The sequence below is a fragment of the Neovison vison genome, chromosome 1 (genome assembly GCF_020171115.1).
Source record: "Neovison vison isolate M4711 chromosome 1, ASM_NN_V1, whole genome shotgun sequence".
Lineage (NCBI taxonomy): Eukaryota > Metazoa > Chordata > Mammalia > Carnivora > Mustelidae > Neogale > Neogale vison.
The window spans coordinates 121,460,813-121,477,646 of record NC_058091.1 but is presented as its reverse complement, the minus strand read 5'-3'; the positions used below and the strand labels follow the sequence as shown (position 1 = coordinate 121,477,646).

Genomic DNA, 16,834 nt, shown 5'->3' with positions numbered 1-16,834 from the left:
ACTCTCTTGGGGTCACACAGCTTGAACGGGCTAAGGCTAGGGTCAACCCCAGGTTGAGTCTGTTATTTCCCTGGTACTCTGCCTCTTCAAGGACCAAAAAGTCTGTGTGTGGGGCCATCTGACGGTCTCAGTCAGTAGAACACGTGGCTCTTGATCTCAGGGTTGTGAGTTCCAGCCCCATGTTGGGGGTAGAGATTAATTTAAAAACAAAAACAAAATAAAAAATAAAAAGCTTGCGTGTAAAGGATAAGTTGGCTGGGGCATCACCAAAGTCTTGGAGTAAAGACACAAGCAGAACCATCCTTAGGAAGTTGGGAGGTTCTAGTCTCAGGGACAGTGGGACAAAAACACCTGAATACTGACATGAAGGAGCAACTGAGTCCAGTGTCCAGGGCCCAGTGTCCTGCTGTGTACTCACCAGTTAAACCGACAGCAGAGACCGGGCCCACACGCTGGCCCCTGTGGAAGCCGTACAGGTTCATCTTGTACTTGTGGTCTGGCTGCAGGCCTGACACGGTGACCTGGTCCTCATTCCCTGGCACTCTCACCGCCTTGGGCTGCCCGTCCCCGTTCTTGTACTGGACCAGGAAGTGGTCAAATTGGCCCTCGGGGATGGTCCAGGAGAGGTGCAGGGAGTCAGGGGTGGCATCTGTCACGGTTAGCTCTCCCAAGTGTGGCTTCTGGAGGGTGCTGGTCGAGGGCTCCTCTTCGGGGTCTGGGAATAGATGCAAATAGAATATTTCCTATTGCTGGAAAAAGTACTTGAGGTCCTGGCTCTCCTGGATTCAGACCAGTAGGTGGGCCGGCTCTGTAGGCCTAACTTAAGATCCATTTCTGCTTTCATCAAAGTCTTTTTATGATCTCTTCATGGTCTGTCAAACTTACCAGGCAGCCTCCTACCTCAGGGCCTTTGCACAGACTGTTCCCTTTGTGTGAATGTTCTGACCCTGGATGTCTGCATGGCTCAAGTACACACTTCCTTTAAGTCTTTGTTCAAATGTCACCTTTTCAGGGCCAATCATGACCACCCTATCTAAAATTCCAATTCTCCCAATTGCAGTGTTTTCCCCTTTTTTTGGACTCAATCCCAGCAACAAATTGGAAAACAACACTTATGAGACAACCAGGAAACTAACACTACCTACATACTTAATGTTTGATATTAACATTCAATTTTAAAGGTATAATAATGGTGTTGCAATTATTTTTAAATACTTTTTCAAATTTTTTTCGGGAGAGAGAGAGTTGGGGAGGAACAGAGAAGAAATCTTAGGCAGGCTCCACACCCAGCGCAGGGCTCTGCAGTTGGTTAGGCTTCTGTTCCTAGATTTCAGCTCAGGTCATGATCTCAGGGTCATGAGATCCAGCCCCGCTCCAGATACAGAAGCTTCACCAACTGCACAACCCAGGCATCCCTTAAATAGTCCTTTAAAAAGGAGCAATACACTTAAATATGAAATCACGAAGTATAGGATGAAATCTTGAGCATTTGGGACCTTTGCAGTATATGCATACAGCAGAATACTATTTGACTGTAAAGGGATGAAGTTCTGCTACACATTACATCATGGATGAACCCCCAAAATGAGCTTGATGAAAGAACCCAGACACAGAAGAACACGTTATTGTACAATACCATCTATCCGATATGTCTAGGAAAGGCAAATCTACAAATACAGTCCTAAAATTAGATAGTGTTAGAGCTCTACAGAGAAAGTTCTAAAATTAGTTAGTGCTGATGGTTGCATATTTAAAGTGGATGAATTTTATGGTATGTAAATTACTCTCAGTAAGCTGTTAGTTAAGAACACATTCCAGTGCGAGGGGGGCAGGAAGTGAGCAGGTGGGGATGAGTCAGGCCGGCCAGGAGTTAGTATCAGGCTGCAGCAGAGCAGACCTAGGGAGTTCACAACGCTGTTCTTCCTCTTTGTGTGTAAGCTTGAATCTTATATAAAAAATATTTGTTGAATGGTTGAATAGTTCATGGCATTTGCCCCAACCACAGAAAAAAGATCTTTCCAGAGTTTCCGGCAAAGCTGAAAGCCACATATGGGTCAGTGTATCGCTGCCTCAAGGCTTCCAGCCGAGGACTTCTCTGGCACACGCCTGGCACTCGGACGTCCTGACCCACTGCATGCCTGTCCTGTATGCTACTGGGCGGAAGATGGGTTCAGTGCAGCTGAACCGCACTGAACTGTGGAGACCCTAAAGGCTCCAACAACGAGACCTTACCCAAAACAGTCTTGAAGGCCCAGCCTGCACTCACCAGTGATGCCCATGGTGGACACGGGGCCCTGGCGCTGCCCCTCGTGCAGGCCGTACAGGTGCATCTTGTACCTGCGCCCCGGCTCCAGGCCCCTGACGGTGACCTCATTCTCATCACCCCCGACACGCACCACCTGGGGCCGCCCGTCCCCATCCTTGTACTGGACAGTGAAGGAGTCGAAGTGGCCCTGGGGGACGGTCCAGGAGAGGCTCAGCGAGTCTGGGGAGGATCCTGTCACCGTCAGCTCCCCCAGGAGGGGCTCTTCGGGGGGCTCCGGGGCCTCCGTGCTGGGTTCTGTGGGGCTGGGCGTCTCCTCCACCTCGGGGAGCGCTGGGGTCTCTTCCTCTGCAGCTGAGAAGGACAGACACAGAGCAGGTGAGGCAGAAGCCGGCCCCAGGAGAGGGCCTCAGGTCTTGAGAGAAGGGTGGAGAAGCTGCAACCACGGCCGGGGGCCCCCAAATTTAGCTCAGAGAAGTCCATCCTTGGCGCTGGGTGGTCTCGTTCTGCCAACATCTCACAAACATGCCTGGGAGCCTGGCCAGCAAGCAGCATAGCTCACGGAGGCTCCACTCTGCACGGGAGGAACCCTCTGTCCTCAGGGAGCCCCCAGGGAAGGAGGGAGGCACAAAGGGCCCCATGGCTCAGCCTTAAGCATGGGGGCCTCCTGCACCCAGTCACCCATCAACTGAGAGAGGGAGATCCTCACACTGGCCCCACCCTGGGGCTTCCACCATCCACTCACCTGTCACCCCAATGGCAGAGACTGGGCCCACGCGCTGGCCACCGTGGAAACCATACAGGTTCATCTTGTACTTGTGGTCTGGCTGCAGGCCTGACACGGTGACCCCCTCCTCATACCCCGGGATGCGCACCGCCTTGGGCTGCCCGTCCCCGTTCTTGTACTGCACCAGGAAGTGGTCAAATTGGCCCTCGGGGACGGTCCAGGAGAGGTGCAGGGAGTCGGAGGTGGCATCGGTCACGGCCAGCTCCCCCAGGCGGGGCTTGGTTGGAGGCTCGGGGGCCACGGTGGATGAGGCTTCAGTGGTCACAGCTTCGTTTTCTGGAAGTGGACAGAGACATACAGAGACGGGTGAGGACACGCAAGTCAGCACGGCAGTGGGTGTCTTACAAAATAAGATAACGAGGAGCAGAGTGTCACCTTCCCAGTCCATTAATGGCAGCCTGCTCGGCCGCTTACCCTCATCTTACCCCTACGCACACCCCGCCCCCTCTCCTGCTCTCTCCAGCACCCACCTCCCCACACACTGTGCCCTGAGCCTCCCTCCACTGGGGTCCCCTTCCCATCTCACTCCCCTTGGTTCCTGTCTTTGCTCCCAAACAGCTCAGAACTCCCTTCCCCAACCAGAAACCTGGAGTCTTCCTGGCTCGGTTCCTGTCCCCAGCGGCCATCACACTCAGAGTCCAGCTAAGGTCGTCCTGGGTTCCCCACCTCTGCAGCCCCACCAGCCAGGCCTGGGTTCCACCCCAGCCCCATCGCCTCTCACCTGGGTCACCGTGTCCCTCCTGGGCTCCCTGACTCCCCCCCATTCTGTTCCTCACAGGGGCCTCCTAGGACGAGCCTTTCACAGCACATCTGACGGTGTCGGCCTTGGCTTCACCATGCAACAGCCCCCTTACGCCGGGACAGGCCCCTGAGCTGCTTCTGCTGCTCTACCCCCATCTCAAGACTCTCCCCCACTCAGAGGATCTCACACAGACCCTCTCGGCCCCTCTCATGGGCCATGATGTGCCTAGTCTCCAGGCCTTGCCACCAGCTGTGACGTAGCTCTGACTCCAGTGCTCTCACCAAGTGAACACCTGCTCGCCCTCTGGTGTCAGTTGTCTCGTGGACACCTGCGGGCGGACTGCCTTAGGCTTGCTGCCCGGTCTTGGCCTGGCCCCGGGCCTTCCCGTCATAGGCATATGCCCCTTTGCCTGATTGCTGGTTCACGGCCTGTCTCCCCATGCCCTGGAGCCCCATTACGATAAGAACTTCTCCTCTGCCACGATCAGCTTCACCCCAGTGAACTCCCACAGTGCTTGGCTCAGGCCACTCAGTCTTGTTGGGCCATGGGAAGCAGAGGTCTGACAGCACCCAAACCACGAGGCCTGGACATGTTTTGATCAGGACGCTACATCCAGAGCCCCCTCTGGCTTGTCCCCCAGCCTCCAGGGAACTACAGGGAGGCAGAGCCTCCGGGAGGAATCAGGGATGCCTGGACAGCTCTCTCCAACAGACTCTGGGAAAGCGTCCCGTTCCTTTGTCCTGAGGAGCTTTGCTACTAAAGGTGTGATCCTTGGACCAGCAGCACCAGCATCGCGTCATGGATGTAGAATCTCTGGCCACTGCCCCAGCCTGTGGCACCTGAACGGGCCCTTTACCGAGATCCCCAGGCCACATGATGTGCAAAAGAGACATGCTGCCTAGAGTATATGTTTTCATGCCCATGGTCCTTTAGGGTCGGCTTCCCTAGGGTCCCCGCCCATACTCACCAGTGATGCCCACGGTGGACACGGGGCCCTGGCGCTGCGCCCCGTGCAGGCCATACAGGTGCATCTTGTACCTTCGACCTGGCTCCAGGCTCCGGACGGTGACCTCATACTCGTCACCCCTGACGCGCACCACCTGGGGCCGCCCGTCCCCGTCCTTGTACTGGACAGTGAAGGAGTCGAAGTGGCCCTGGGGGACGGTCCAGGAGAGGCTCAGCGAGTCTGGGGAGGATCCTGTTACCATCAGCTCCCCCAGGAGGGGCTCCGGGGCCTCCGTGCTGGGTTCTGTGGGGCTGGGCGTCTCCTCCACCTCGGGGAGCGCTGGGGTCTCTTCCTCTGCAGCTGAGAAGGACAGACAGAGCAGGTGAGGCAGGAGCCCCAGGAGACGGCCTCAGGTCTTGCGAGAAGGATGGAGAAGCTGTGACCAGGGCCAGGGGCCTCCAAATTTAGCTCAGAGAAGGCCACCCTTGGGGCTGGGTGGGTTCGCTCCGCCAACATCTCACAAACATGCCTGGGAGCCTACAGGGTCAGCCGTTGGGACACTGGCCAGCCAGCAGCATAACCTCCAGAGGCTCCAGTCTGCATGGGAGGAACCCTCTGTCCTCAGGAAGCCCCCAGGGAAGGAGGGAGGTGCAAAAGGCCCCATGGCTCAGCCTCAAGCATGGGGGCTTCTGCACCCAATCACCTATTACCTGAGAGAGGGAGATCATCTCACTGGCCCTGCCCTGGGGCTTCCACCATCCACTCACCTGTCACCCCAATGGCAGAGACTGGGCCCACGCGCTGGCCACCGTGGAAGCCATACAGGTTCATCTTGTACTTGTGGTCTGGCTGCAGGCCTGACACGGTGACCCCCTCCTCATACCCCGGGACGCGCACCGCCTTGGGCTGCCCGTCCCCATTCTTGTACTGCACCAGGAAGTGGTCAAACTGGCCCTCGGGGACGGTCCAGGAGAGGTGCAGGGAGTCAAAGGTGGGGTCAGTCACGGCTAGCTCCCCCAGGCGAGGCTTGGTGGGAGGTTCTGAAGGTTCATCCTCCTCTTCCCTTGGGGCTGAACAGAGACATGAGAGAGAACAAGTTGGACCTGAGAGAGGGGCCGGGCGACCATGGGGACTTTGTCTCCTCTGGGCTCTCCCAGCCACTTGGAGGAAGGAGCTATAGTGGAGTTCTCCTTGGTTACCTGTTAGGGCCTCAATGTGGGCAGGACCCACGCGCTGCTGGCCACGGAAACCATACAGGTTCACTAGGTATCTGTGCTCAGATTCCAGGCCAGAGAGGATGACATCATTCCGGTCACCATCTATCCTGACCACTTGGAGTTGCCCATCTTGGTCTGTGTAGTGGACCTCGAAGGAGTCATAATCGCCCTCAGTCTCAGTCCAGGAGAGATGCAAGGTGTTTGGTGTCACTTCCTCCACAGTTACCTCCCCTAAGAGGGGTTCAGGCCCTGGAGGACTTGGGACCTCGGCTTCGATATCTTTTCTGGGGGCTGGTTCGGAGAGACAGGTAGAGATAGGTGACTCGTCTGTCTCCACAAGGCTCTCCAGTGAGAGGGAAGGAGGGGAGGAGGTGAAGGCTAGAGGTCAGTAGTAAAAAGGACCAACTATGGAACATGAGGATGAATTCCCAAAGCATTATGCTAAGTGTTAGAAACCAAGCCCCGAGTATGTATTGTATGAGTCTGTTAAGTGAGAGGCTTACAAAGGTAAAAGTATAAGGAGAGAAAGGAATTAGTGGCTGACAGAGGCTGGCACTGGGGGAACTGATGGCAAAGGGGCATGGGGAAATGGGTTCTGGGAACCAGAAACAGAAATCTTTTGTATCTCAATCGTGGTAATGGTGTCATAACTTACATATTTACCAAAACTCATTGTTCATATAAAATTGTATGTGAATTATGCCTCAATAAGGCTATCCCTTCCCCTAAAAGAAGGGAAATAAGCAGTTCAGAAACCCCCTGGCTCGGTCAGACCAGGAGAGCTGAAGCCGGAAGGCGGGGCAGCGACTTCCGGCCACAGCCTCACTCACCGGTCAAGGCGATGGTAGAGATGGGACCCACACGCTTGCCCTGGTGCAGCCCGTACAGCAGCAGCTTATACCTGCGGGCTGGGTCCAGGCCAGAGACGCTGACCTCCCTGAGGCTGCCCTCCACAGGGACCACCTGGGGCTGCCCGTCCCTGTCCTTGTACTGGACCACAAAGGAGTCAAAGTGGCCCTCAGGGACCGTCCACGCGAGGCTCACAGAGTCTGGTGTCACGCTGGTCACCTGTAGCTCTTCCCCGAGACGGGGTTTTGGGGGGTGCCTTGTTCTAGCATCGTCCACACCACTCCTGGGCTCTGAGAGGGAGACAGAGAGAAGGCGGCTGAGCTGTTTCTGGTAGTGGGTGATCTCAAAGGGCAGGGCTGAGAGGTCTAGGGGCAGGGCTTTGCCATAGCTGAGTCCTATAGGGCTAGTGTTATGGGACTGTGTGAGGAGAGTAAGTGCTGTGATGGACGCCAGCACAAGTGACCACCCTCTTCCCTGGCCCGGCCGGGTGCAGCTGCCATCCCCAGGGGAGCTCCAGGAGAAGAGGTTGGCCCTGCAGGGATGCCCTCACCTGTGGTGCCTTCAGCAGTGAGGGGGCCATGGCGCTTCTTGCCCAGGAGCCCATAAAGGAGGAATCTGTACTTGCGACCAGGGTCCAGAGGGGTGACGGTGACCGAGCGCTCGTGGCCTTCCACGGGCACCATGTGGGGCCCATCTCTGTCCTTGAACTGGACCACAAAGGAGTCAAAATGGCCCTCGGGCACAGTCCAGGAGAGGTGTAGTGAGTCCAGGGTGGGATCTGTCACCCACAGCTCCCCCAGGCGCGGGGGGGCCTTGAGGCTGGCGTCACCTTGCGCAGCTGATGGAGAGGAAAGATTCTTGTTTATTTTTTTCCAGAATGACTCTTTGACTGCTTCCCACTAGAGTTGGAAAAACCCAGGACTGCCCAAATGATCAGTGCTTCCCCAAAATATTTCCATCACCCTCCCATCTCTGCTGACCCATGCCTCCCTCCACTTAGCCAACGGGACATCTCTGGGGAAAAAAGAATCGCTAGCTTCCTGCTTATCTTATTCCTCCTGCTGTCCAGAGTCTTCCCACTTCTTAGAGACTTTGTTCCTATCAGGGTACAGCTTGATTTACTTATTTCCTTTTACCAAGGAACCTCTCATTGTGATTTGCCTGGCCCCTGGGGAAATCTGAGGTCCTAAGGACATCGGAGGGGGCACAGGATCCCTGACAAGTATACACAGCAGATGAGAAAGGAGGATGTTATGTTGGAGGTGGCCCTCTTAGGGCCTGGTGGAGGAGTAGGGACTGTCTACTTGGTGTGGGGAGGGAGGGAGAAGGAGGGGAGCTCACATGGAGAAAGGATCTGGTGTCTGCCCCAAAGCCATCCTGAGGCCTGAGAAGGAGCTGGCCTGCTGCCTTCTTGGCCAGTGAGGACGCTGACAGCATTGTTATTGCTAGAGTTTTCTGGCATCAGGGAGCCCCCAGGGGCAGGGGAGGGCCTGGACTAAAACCCAGGAAAGGGGCACAGCTGGGCTGGGCCCGAATGGGCCTGGCTAGGACTCCAGCCCTGGGCTCCTCTCGGGCCCAGCCCAGGACTCCAGCCCTGGGCTCCTCTGCTTCCCAGTTTTTGAGGCCCTGGGAAGAGGGCACAGGAGGAAAAGGGCCCTCTAGGGAAGGCAAAGAGGGGACCCGATGGGCCTGAGCCAGTAGGATAAGAAAGAGGGTGATGGCAAAACTCTCAGGAGGTGAGGGCTGCACAAGGCTGAGGGCTGCAAGGCCCAGCAGGTGGAAAGGGCTCCTGACTCCCTTGGGCCTCCCCCAGCACTCCCAGTCTCCCATGTCCCACCTTCCAGGAAGGGTCCCAAGGGACTTCCCCCATTCAACAGCAGTGAAAATTATGAGAAGAGAGAAAAAGTCAGTGGGAAGCACAGACCCAAGACCTGGCCCTGTTTTCCCTGGTTCTCATTTGCCCTGAACCGGGGTCGGCAGTATGACTTTTTTTTTTTTTTTTTTGAAGATTTTATTTATTTGACAGACAGAGATCACAAGTAGGCAGAGAGGCAGGCAGAGAGAGAGAGGAAGGGAAGCAGGCTCTCCGCTGAGCAGAGAGCCCAACGCGGGGCTCGATCCCAGGACCCTGGGATCATGACCTGAGCCGAAGGCAGAGGCTTAACCACTGAGCCACCCAGGCGCCCCAGCAGTATGGCTTTTTAAACAAAACAGAAGAGGTGGACACAGGGAAGGCAAGCAGAAGGAGAGACTAGGCAGTGTGAAGAGGGTGGGCAGACTGCTGGGGGATTGGGGGCCTCTCACCTGTTTTTGCCTCTACAGAGACTGGGCTGTGTCTCTTCCCATCCTGAAGCCCATAGAGCAGGAACTTGTACTTCCGGCCGGGCTCCAGGCCGGGGACGGTGACCTCACGCTTGTCTGCGGCCACAGGCACCACATGGGGCTGCCCATCCCTGTCCTTGTACTGGACCATGAAGGAGTCGAATTCACCGTTGGGGACCGTCCAGGAGAGGGTCACGGAGTCTGGGGTCATGTCTAACACTGTCAGCTCCCCCAGCTGTGGCTCCTGGGGGGACTCTGTGGCTGGGGCTGTGGGGAGGGGAGCTAGAATCCAGAAAAACACAGAACGTGGCTGAGTCCTTGGGCAGGAGAACGCCCGCCCCCAACCCTGAAGGGCTCCTGGGCTCCCAGGGCCTAAAGGGACCTTGAGCTAGATGAGACACAGTCACTTCGATATTTTCCCTGACCTCTCACTGAAATGTAGCACTTCCTCTGGTGCTCACTGTGGTGTCAGCATACCTAGGACTGTGTTCATGTCACCTTAGAATAACTGTGCAGACTTCAAAGTACTGTTTACACTCTTCCCTCCTTTGAAATGTGGGTAGGTTATGACACATGCCCCAAGACTTATTATTTAATAAACTGATAAAGAGTTCCTGTATTACTAATTTGAATTTAATTACTAATTTGAATTTAAAATATTTTGATAATTGAACATCAATATAACTGGTTTCCTTTCTAACCTTATGCATTTATGTTATAGATTTTTTAAAAAGATTTTCTTTATTTATTTGGGAGAGACAGATACAGCAAGAGAGGGAACACAAGCAGGGGGAGTGGGAGAGGGAGAAGCAGGCTTCCCATTGAGGAGAGAGCCCAATGTGGAACTACATCCCAGGACCCCAGGATCATGACCTGAGCTGAAGGCAGACGCTTAATGACTGAGCCACCCAGGCACCCCTATGTTATAGAATTTAAAGCCCTGCTTTGAGAGGGGTCCATGGGTTTCATCAGACACCGTGGTAGAAAAATGGCAGCACCCTGTCCCCAGGGACCCAACAGCAAGGGCCACTTCCAGGAGAAAGGAAGACTATAGTACTCGGGGCACTAAGGGCTTCTGAGAAGAGATTTAAGGGATGTGTGTCATTGAAGCCCAACAGAAAAAGAACATCAGGGGAAGTTGTTGGCTGTGGCCAAGTCACAGCAGGGTTTTGAGAGAAAGGGAGGGAACAGCTGTGGACAATTAGGGGAGACAGACAGAGTCAGATTTAGGTCAGATGGAAGCAAGACATTCTTGCCTGAGGGAGAAGGCAAAATGGAGAGGGACTGGAGAACAGGGAAGGTTCTAGCTTAGGGAAGAGGCCAAGGAGTCAAGGAACAGACTACTGTGCCTGTGACCTCAGGAAGGACCTATGGAGGCCTGCAAGGCAGAACCTGAGAGAGGGTTTGTGGGATGGGGGATTCTGGGTAGCCAGGGATGTGAGCTGCCTCACCCCTGCTCACTCACCGGTCACAGCTACTACAGAGAGGGGGCCCATGTGCTGTCCATCATGTAGCCCATAGACGTTCATCCTGTACTTGCGTGCAGGCTCCAGGCCAGAGATGGTGACCTCGCGCTGGTCTGCCGTCACAGGCACCACCTGGGGCTGCCCATCCCTGTCCTTGTACTGGACCACAAAGGAGTCAAACTGGCCCTCGGGGACTGTCCATGCAAGGCCCACGGAGCTGGGGGTCACATTGGTCACTGTCAGCTCCCCCAGGCGTGGCTCCAGGGGCGGCTCTGTGGCTGGGGTCTCTTCTGGGTGTGGAGCTGAGACAGAGACGGTGGAAGGCTGTTAGGAAAAGCTCCTCTTTCCCTTGTTATTAATTACGTCTGTTTTTGCGGCATCCACGAGGTTGTCCTGATGTAGAACTACACTGATTGGCGACATCTGCCTGGCCACAAGCCCTCACTAAGTTCCTGCCAGGACCTGAAGTTGTGCTGGGGTTGGGGAGGGGTGTATGTCACTGGCTCCAAGTCCCCTACCCCAGGACCTGCAGACTCGCATCTTCCTTGGGTGCCTGGTCTGTGTCTCAAACTCATGAAGTCCAAAAGCAAGCTCATGGACTGCCCCCCACACCTGCTTGGTCATGACCTCCCCACCCCAGCAAAGCCACCACTTCATCCTGGGTGTTGTCCCCGAGTCCCCCACACTCTAAGCCTAGCCGGCGAGGAAGGTCTGTTGGCAGGACCTTCAGAAGCCAATCCCCCTCGCTAACTCCACTCCACTGCTACCATCTCCAGGCACAACTAGTCCCACTGGGCTACATGGGTCTCCTAAATCCTCTCCCTCCTCCACCCTCCCCCTGCCTCTGATCTCTGTTGACCCATTAGTCAGAGCCTGTTCCCGCAATGACTTCCATCTCACTCAGGGCAAAAACCAAGTCCTTACAATGACCTCTGAGGTCCCACGATCACCTCTCACATAGCTGCTCTCCATTCCAGACCTTTCTGGCTTATCCACAGAGGGTCGGGGCACTTTCTTCTGCCCGGGATATTCTTCCCAAAGGTGCACGTGCCTTGTCCTGTCCCTCCCTCTGCTCTAACCTCAGGGAAGCCCTTTCCCACCTCCTTCCCACCCATTCACCATCTCACCTGCTAGACTTTTCTCCAGGGCTCATCACTGTCACAGACGGTACCACAGACAGATATGGGCAGTCTGGAGTCTGTTTCCCTCTACTAGAACATGAGCTCCCAGCGGGGGTGCTTTGCCTTGCTTACTGCTGTGTCCCTGTTGCCCAGCACATAGTGGGTGCTCCACAAACATTTGTTAAACTCATGAGTGGTCTGCATGACTTGGCTGGGAAAGGCCCCGCTCAGGACCCAGTGGGCCCCACCATGCAAGAATCACCTAAGTCTGGGGGGCACTCCTCAATAGTGACCAAACATGGAAGGTGGTCCCCAGAAGTAAGACAGTGGAGGGGGTGGCGGGGGTGGGTGGCTTCCAAGAGCTGCTTTCTCTGGCTTCTGTGGGAGGATAAACTCGGGCTACAAGCAGAGGAAAACCTGTTTGGGAGGCCTCAGAAAGACAACTGAGTCTACGTGGGGAGGGCAGGGATGAAGGCAGCTGAGGGCCACTAGGAGTGGCCACCATGTTAGCAAGCATCTAACATCTAACATCTAACACTAGGGACCAGGTAGCAGGCCTGGCAGTGTTTCATGTTCCTTGCAGCTCTGATCCCTCCTGTCCCATCCACTTCTGGCTCACTTCTGCCGTGTCTTCCCATGAGGAAGAGAAATGGTCTATCACCATCAAATGAGCCTGACTGTTGTGGGTTGTCTTAACTGGAAAAAGGTGGAATTACCACAACCCATGAACATGGCGCTCCCCAGGCTGCACTGGACATCATATTTTTCTTATTAGAAATGTTTCTAACTAGCCTCTCATCCTGGCAGTGGTAGAGCACTTGCCGTGGGCCGGGCACAGCCCCCTGGACAGCTCAGCAGGCTCTGGCTACCCATCACCTTCCTGCTCTGACAATGAACGTCATGCTCCATCATGAAGCTGAGAACCAGGGGAGCCATAAACAGAACTCAGTCTGTCAAATACCTGATCTCCATTTTCCTTTACTGCACTGCCTCAGTCAGCGCCCAACACAGTCAGTTCTTCCCTGGGGGCCAGGGCCAGGGACTCACAGAGCCCAGTGTGGCCGCCTGGGAAAGGCTGCAGACAGAGGAGCACCTGAAAAGAATCCTTGGCAGCATATCTGGGCTTGGCATGAGCTTCCCACCCTGCTTCTTTGGGCCCACAGGACAGTAACTCAGGGTGGCTTTCCCTTCTCCTTACTCTCAGAGCTACTTGAAGAATGAAAAGAAATGAGTAGAAGTTTCTGGAAATTAAACTAGCCAAGTCACTGTGAGGTTGGGCTTTATGGAAGTACAGGAACCATGTTCTGAAAACCCATTTCTCTGCTTTTAAGTTTTTAATCTTTCCCCTTGTAGTAAAAGATGTTTTTGCAAAAGGTGTGTCTTTGAGCAAAGGGAAAAGAGACTGACACTCCTTGCTATAGCCAAGCTGGGCAGGTCAGCAAGAGAGTCCCAAGTCCCAGCGGCCTGCCACGGTTCTGGCGCCTGGTGCTGAAACTCTGGAGAGGAGATCCTGGGCTGGGTCCTTTGTGGTGCTTGAGAGGAGATGGAAGGGATGTCCCTTTTTGCTATAAAGTCACTCACTGGATGATCCGTAAAGAAACTTTCCAGCTGCACTGACAAACAGGCTGACGTCTCATGCTCATCTGATTAGCTAAGCTGAGGAACGAGCCACAGGGGGCAGAGCAGACCCAGACCAAGGTCAATTATAATCCTCCTTATGGCTACACCAACAGCATGTGTGTTCTGCGCCTGACCCTTTCTTAGTGCTTCCTGTCTGTTAACTCATTTAATCCCCACTACAGTTCTGCAGGATGCCTGTTACTATCCTCTTTTTGCACCTGAGGAAACAGAGGCACAGAAAGTTTAAAATTGCTCAAGGTCACAAAGCTGGCTATAGCCTGGTCCCCAAGTGTCCCCCAAGCAATGGGGCGTGGTCATGCTACCACTGCAGCAAGGGAGAGCCATGGCCTTGGGGAAGCTGGGGGCCACTGAGGGGAGGAGAAGGAGGCAGGCTCCTCCCACACTCACCAGTGATGCCCACGGTGGACACTGGGCCCTGGCGCTGCCCCTCGTACAGGCCATACAGGTGCATCTTGTACCTGTGCCCCGGCTCCAGGTCCCCGATGGTGACCTCGTTTGCATCACCCCTGACACGTACCACCTGGGGCCGCCCGTCCCCGTCCTTGTACTGGACAGTGAAGGAGTCGAAGTGGCCCTGGGGGACGGTCCAGGAGAGGCTCAGCGAGTCTGGGGAGGATCCCGTCACCGTCAGCTCCCCCAGGAGGGGCTCCTCGGGGGGCTCCGGGGCCTCCGTGCTGGGTTCTGTGGGGCTGGGCGTCTCCTCCACAAGGTCCTGGGGGGCTGAGAGAATACATAGGGGATACAGGCTTGCAGCGTGACTTGCTTTGTTAGTTGATTATGACAATAAAGTACATTCAGCAAAGTCCTCAAGCTGTAGTCTTTGGGGTTCGGTAGCCTTTGTATTAGCCATTCAGTAACTCAGGACGCTGGGACAGGCCCCTGGCCCCTGTCAGTACTGCTGGAAGGATTAAATTGCTGGCATCTGTTAAGTTGGGCTCATGTCTGAGAAAGGAGCTGAGATGGGAAGAGAGGAAATCCTGAGGAATTTTCTACTGCATCCATAGACAGTGCTGACCTCTGGCAATCAAGGGGACCATAAGGCCTCTTCCCATCTGCCTTCCTCCCTTTTGGCTCCAGCACCCCCACAGGGTTTTTCAGCAGCCCCACTCCACTTAACAGGACACCAGACAGAATGTGCCCTGGCTAAGTCCTCCTCAGGCAGCCCTGTCCCTCCTTCCACTTCAGACAAGGGTGGGAGAAAGATGTGGGGATGAAGGGGCTGGGGAGAGCCGTGCCCTTCCCTGGCTGCATCTAGAACCACAGCCCCAGGGGCACCTGTCCACCATCTGGCAACTCAGTCTTCACTGAGGTTCCATGGAGAAGGGAGACTGGCTTCTGTGACCCACTCCCTGGTCCATGGGGTACCACCAAGAGGACAGGAGATCGAGGAGGGAGCAGGCAAGGCTGGACAAAGTAGGGAGATGAGAAGAAAAGGATACTGGGCAGGGAGAAAGTCAGGGAAAAATAGCAGTTCACTCCTGAATAGCAGCTTTGATGTCAGGTGCTATTCTAAGCATGTATGCTTGTACACTGATTTAATTCTAATGACCCTGTGAAGCATGTACCATTATCCTCATTGGACAGATGAGGAAGCTGAACTCAGAGATGTTCAGTAATTTACACCAGGTCCCACAGGTCGCAAATGGCAGAGCTAGGCTTCAAATACAGGCAGCGGGATCCAGAGCCTGAGCTCCCAACCACGAGGCTACACAACCACGAAAACGATGCTGACCGGGGAAGGCTGAAAGGGTGGAGGAATGAGGGCCGGTGGGTGGAATGAAAGGGGGCCCTTTGCCCTGCTCCTGGCTGGCTGAGAGTTAGGGATCTGCGGGTGCTGGATAAGGTGTCTTCATGCCAGAAAGAAGCTGGGGGAAACGAGGGACTCTTGTGCCTTGGATCTGCTGGCACTAAGCAGAGCAGCAATGGTGGGAGGGTGCGGGCAGCCGGTTGTGGGAGCCAGAAGTGACAGCCACCCCAGCCAGGCCAGGGTGGAGGTGCTCCAGGTGTTCAGGGTGGGAGAAAATGGGACCTATTCTTGGAGATGGAGAAGCAGAGCCGAGAAAAAGGCTAGGGGCTGGTGGCTGGATGAGAGGTCCTGGGATGTGGGGCGCTTGGAAGGATTGGAGCCCAGAAGGAGAAGGTGGAGGGAGGTCTGAAGGAGTCCCCAGGCAGGGTCCTGCTCAGAGGGAGGCCTGGGTGGCCCTGACTCACCTGTGGTGGCCACCACGGACACAGGTCCCACACGCTGCCTGCCATGAAGCCCGTAGAGGTTCATCTTATATTTCCGGTGGGGCTCCAGGCCCGGGATGGTGACCTCGTTCTCATCTCCCCTGATGGGCACCACCTGGGGCTGGCCCTGTGCGTCCTTGTACTGGACCACAAAGGAGTCAAAGGAGCCCTGGGGCACGGTCCAGGCCAGGCGCAGGGAGTCTGGGTTTGCCTGAGTCACTGACAGCTCCCCCAGCAGGGGCTGCACTGGGGACTCTGGGTGGAGGGACTCCGCTCTCTGCTCTGAGGCTGAAATAAGAGGATTCAGTGAGGGCTGTGCTGGCAGCCCCAGGTTGGGGTTTAGGGTTTGGATGGGTCATCATACCTGGGGGTCACTACTAGCATTAATTAGAAGTGCTGAACTCCTGGGAAGTCTGGCACAGTCAGGGTATGACACATCCTCTGGGCCTTGGGGAGCAGCTGAATGGGATGGAAGGGACCCAGCAGGACGGGGGAGGCTGGCTCTCCCTCAGCCTGGGAGTGGGGCCAGGATTCAGAGTCAGCCATCACACTGGGAGGCCCCACCTGGTTCCTGGCTGAGGTCAAGTGTGGGGAAGGATTGGAGGGGTCCCATGGGGGGCATAGGTTGTCACCACTCACCAGTGGTCCCATCGGCTGTGAGGGGGCCATGACGCTTCTTGTTGGCAACCCCAAACAGAGTGAATCTGTACTTGTGGTTAGGGTCCAGCGAGGAGACAATGACCGAGCGCTCGGGCCCTTCCACGGGCATCACTTGGGGCTGTCCATCCCTATTCCTGTATTGAACTACGAAAGAGTCAAACTGGCCTTCAGGGACAGTCCAGGAAAGGCGCAGTGAGTCTGGGGTGGGATCTGTCACCCACAGCTTGCCGAGGCGGGGTGGAGTCGCTGCGCTAGGATCACTCTGAGGCACTGGGAGAGAGGTAGAGAGAAAGGAGGAACACAGGTCAAAGAAAGAGGGGTACTCCATCTCCCACAGAAGGATGCTGTGTGAGGTTGTGCAGGCTGTTCACTGCACAAAGGTGCATGACTGAGGGAGCACTAAGGGACTGAAATCCAGCCAGCCTCTGCTTGCCAAGCTGTGTGTCCTGGCACAGAGTTATGCTCACCTAAGGCAAGGTGCCTTCTTCTAAATAGCACAGACGTGCCACATGGACTAGTGTGGCCCTATCTGCACCTTAGTGAGGCGCTTCAGAGAGAAGGGAGCCCAGCCATCTCCCTCTGTGTCTCCAT

At 55.5% G+C, this 16,834-nt stretch overlaps 1 protein-coding gene across 6 annotated transcripts in view; it reads right to left on the bottom strand.

The window, feature by feature from the left end:
* TNXB (tenascin XB) overlaps positions 1-16,834 on the bottom strand; it is a 56,567-nt gene that overhangs the window by 16,117 nt on the left and 23,616 nt on the right. Inside the window, exons 10-22 of one of the 6 annotated variants that reach the window (XM_044256008.1) lie at positions 16,223-16,513; positions 15,566-15,871; positions 13,742-14,074; positions 10,592-10,894; positions 9,109-9,408; positions 7,355-7,642; positions 6,786-7,094; positions 5,938-6,246; positions 5,506-5,808; positions 4,760-5,098; positions 3,009-3,326; positions 2,267-2,617; positions 419-715 (exon numbers count right to left, since the gene is read on the bottom strand). In XM_044256008.1, the coding sequence (XP_044111943.1) occupies positions 419-715; positions 2,267-2,617; positions 3,009-3,326; positions 4,760-5,098; positions 5,506-5,808; positions 5,938-6,246; positions 6,786-7,094; positions 7,355-7,642; positions 9,109-9,408; positions 10,592-10,894; positions 13,742-14,074; positions 15,566-15,871; positions 16,223-16,513 (4,047 nt within the window). The remainder of the gene's footprint in view (positions 1-418; positions 716-2,266; positions 2,618-3,008; positions 3,327-4,759; positions 5,099-5,505; positions 5,809-5,937; positions 6,247-6,785; positions 7,095-7,354; positions 7,643-9,108; positions 9,409-10,591; positions 10,895-13,741; positions 14,075-15,565; positions 15,872-16,222; positions 16,514-16,834) is intronic. The other 5 variants (XM_044255972.1, XM_044255963.1, XM_044255991.1 and 2 more) reach the window with 5 other exon arrangements.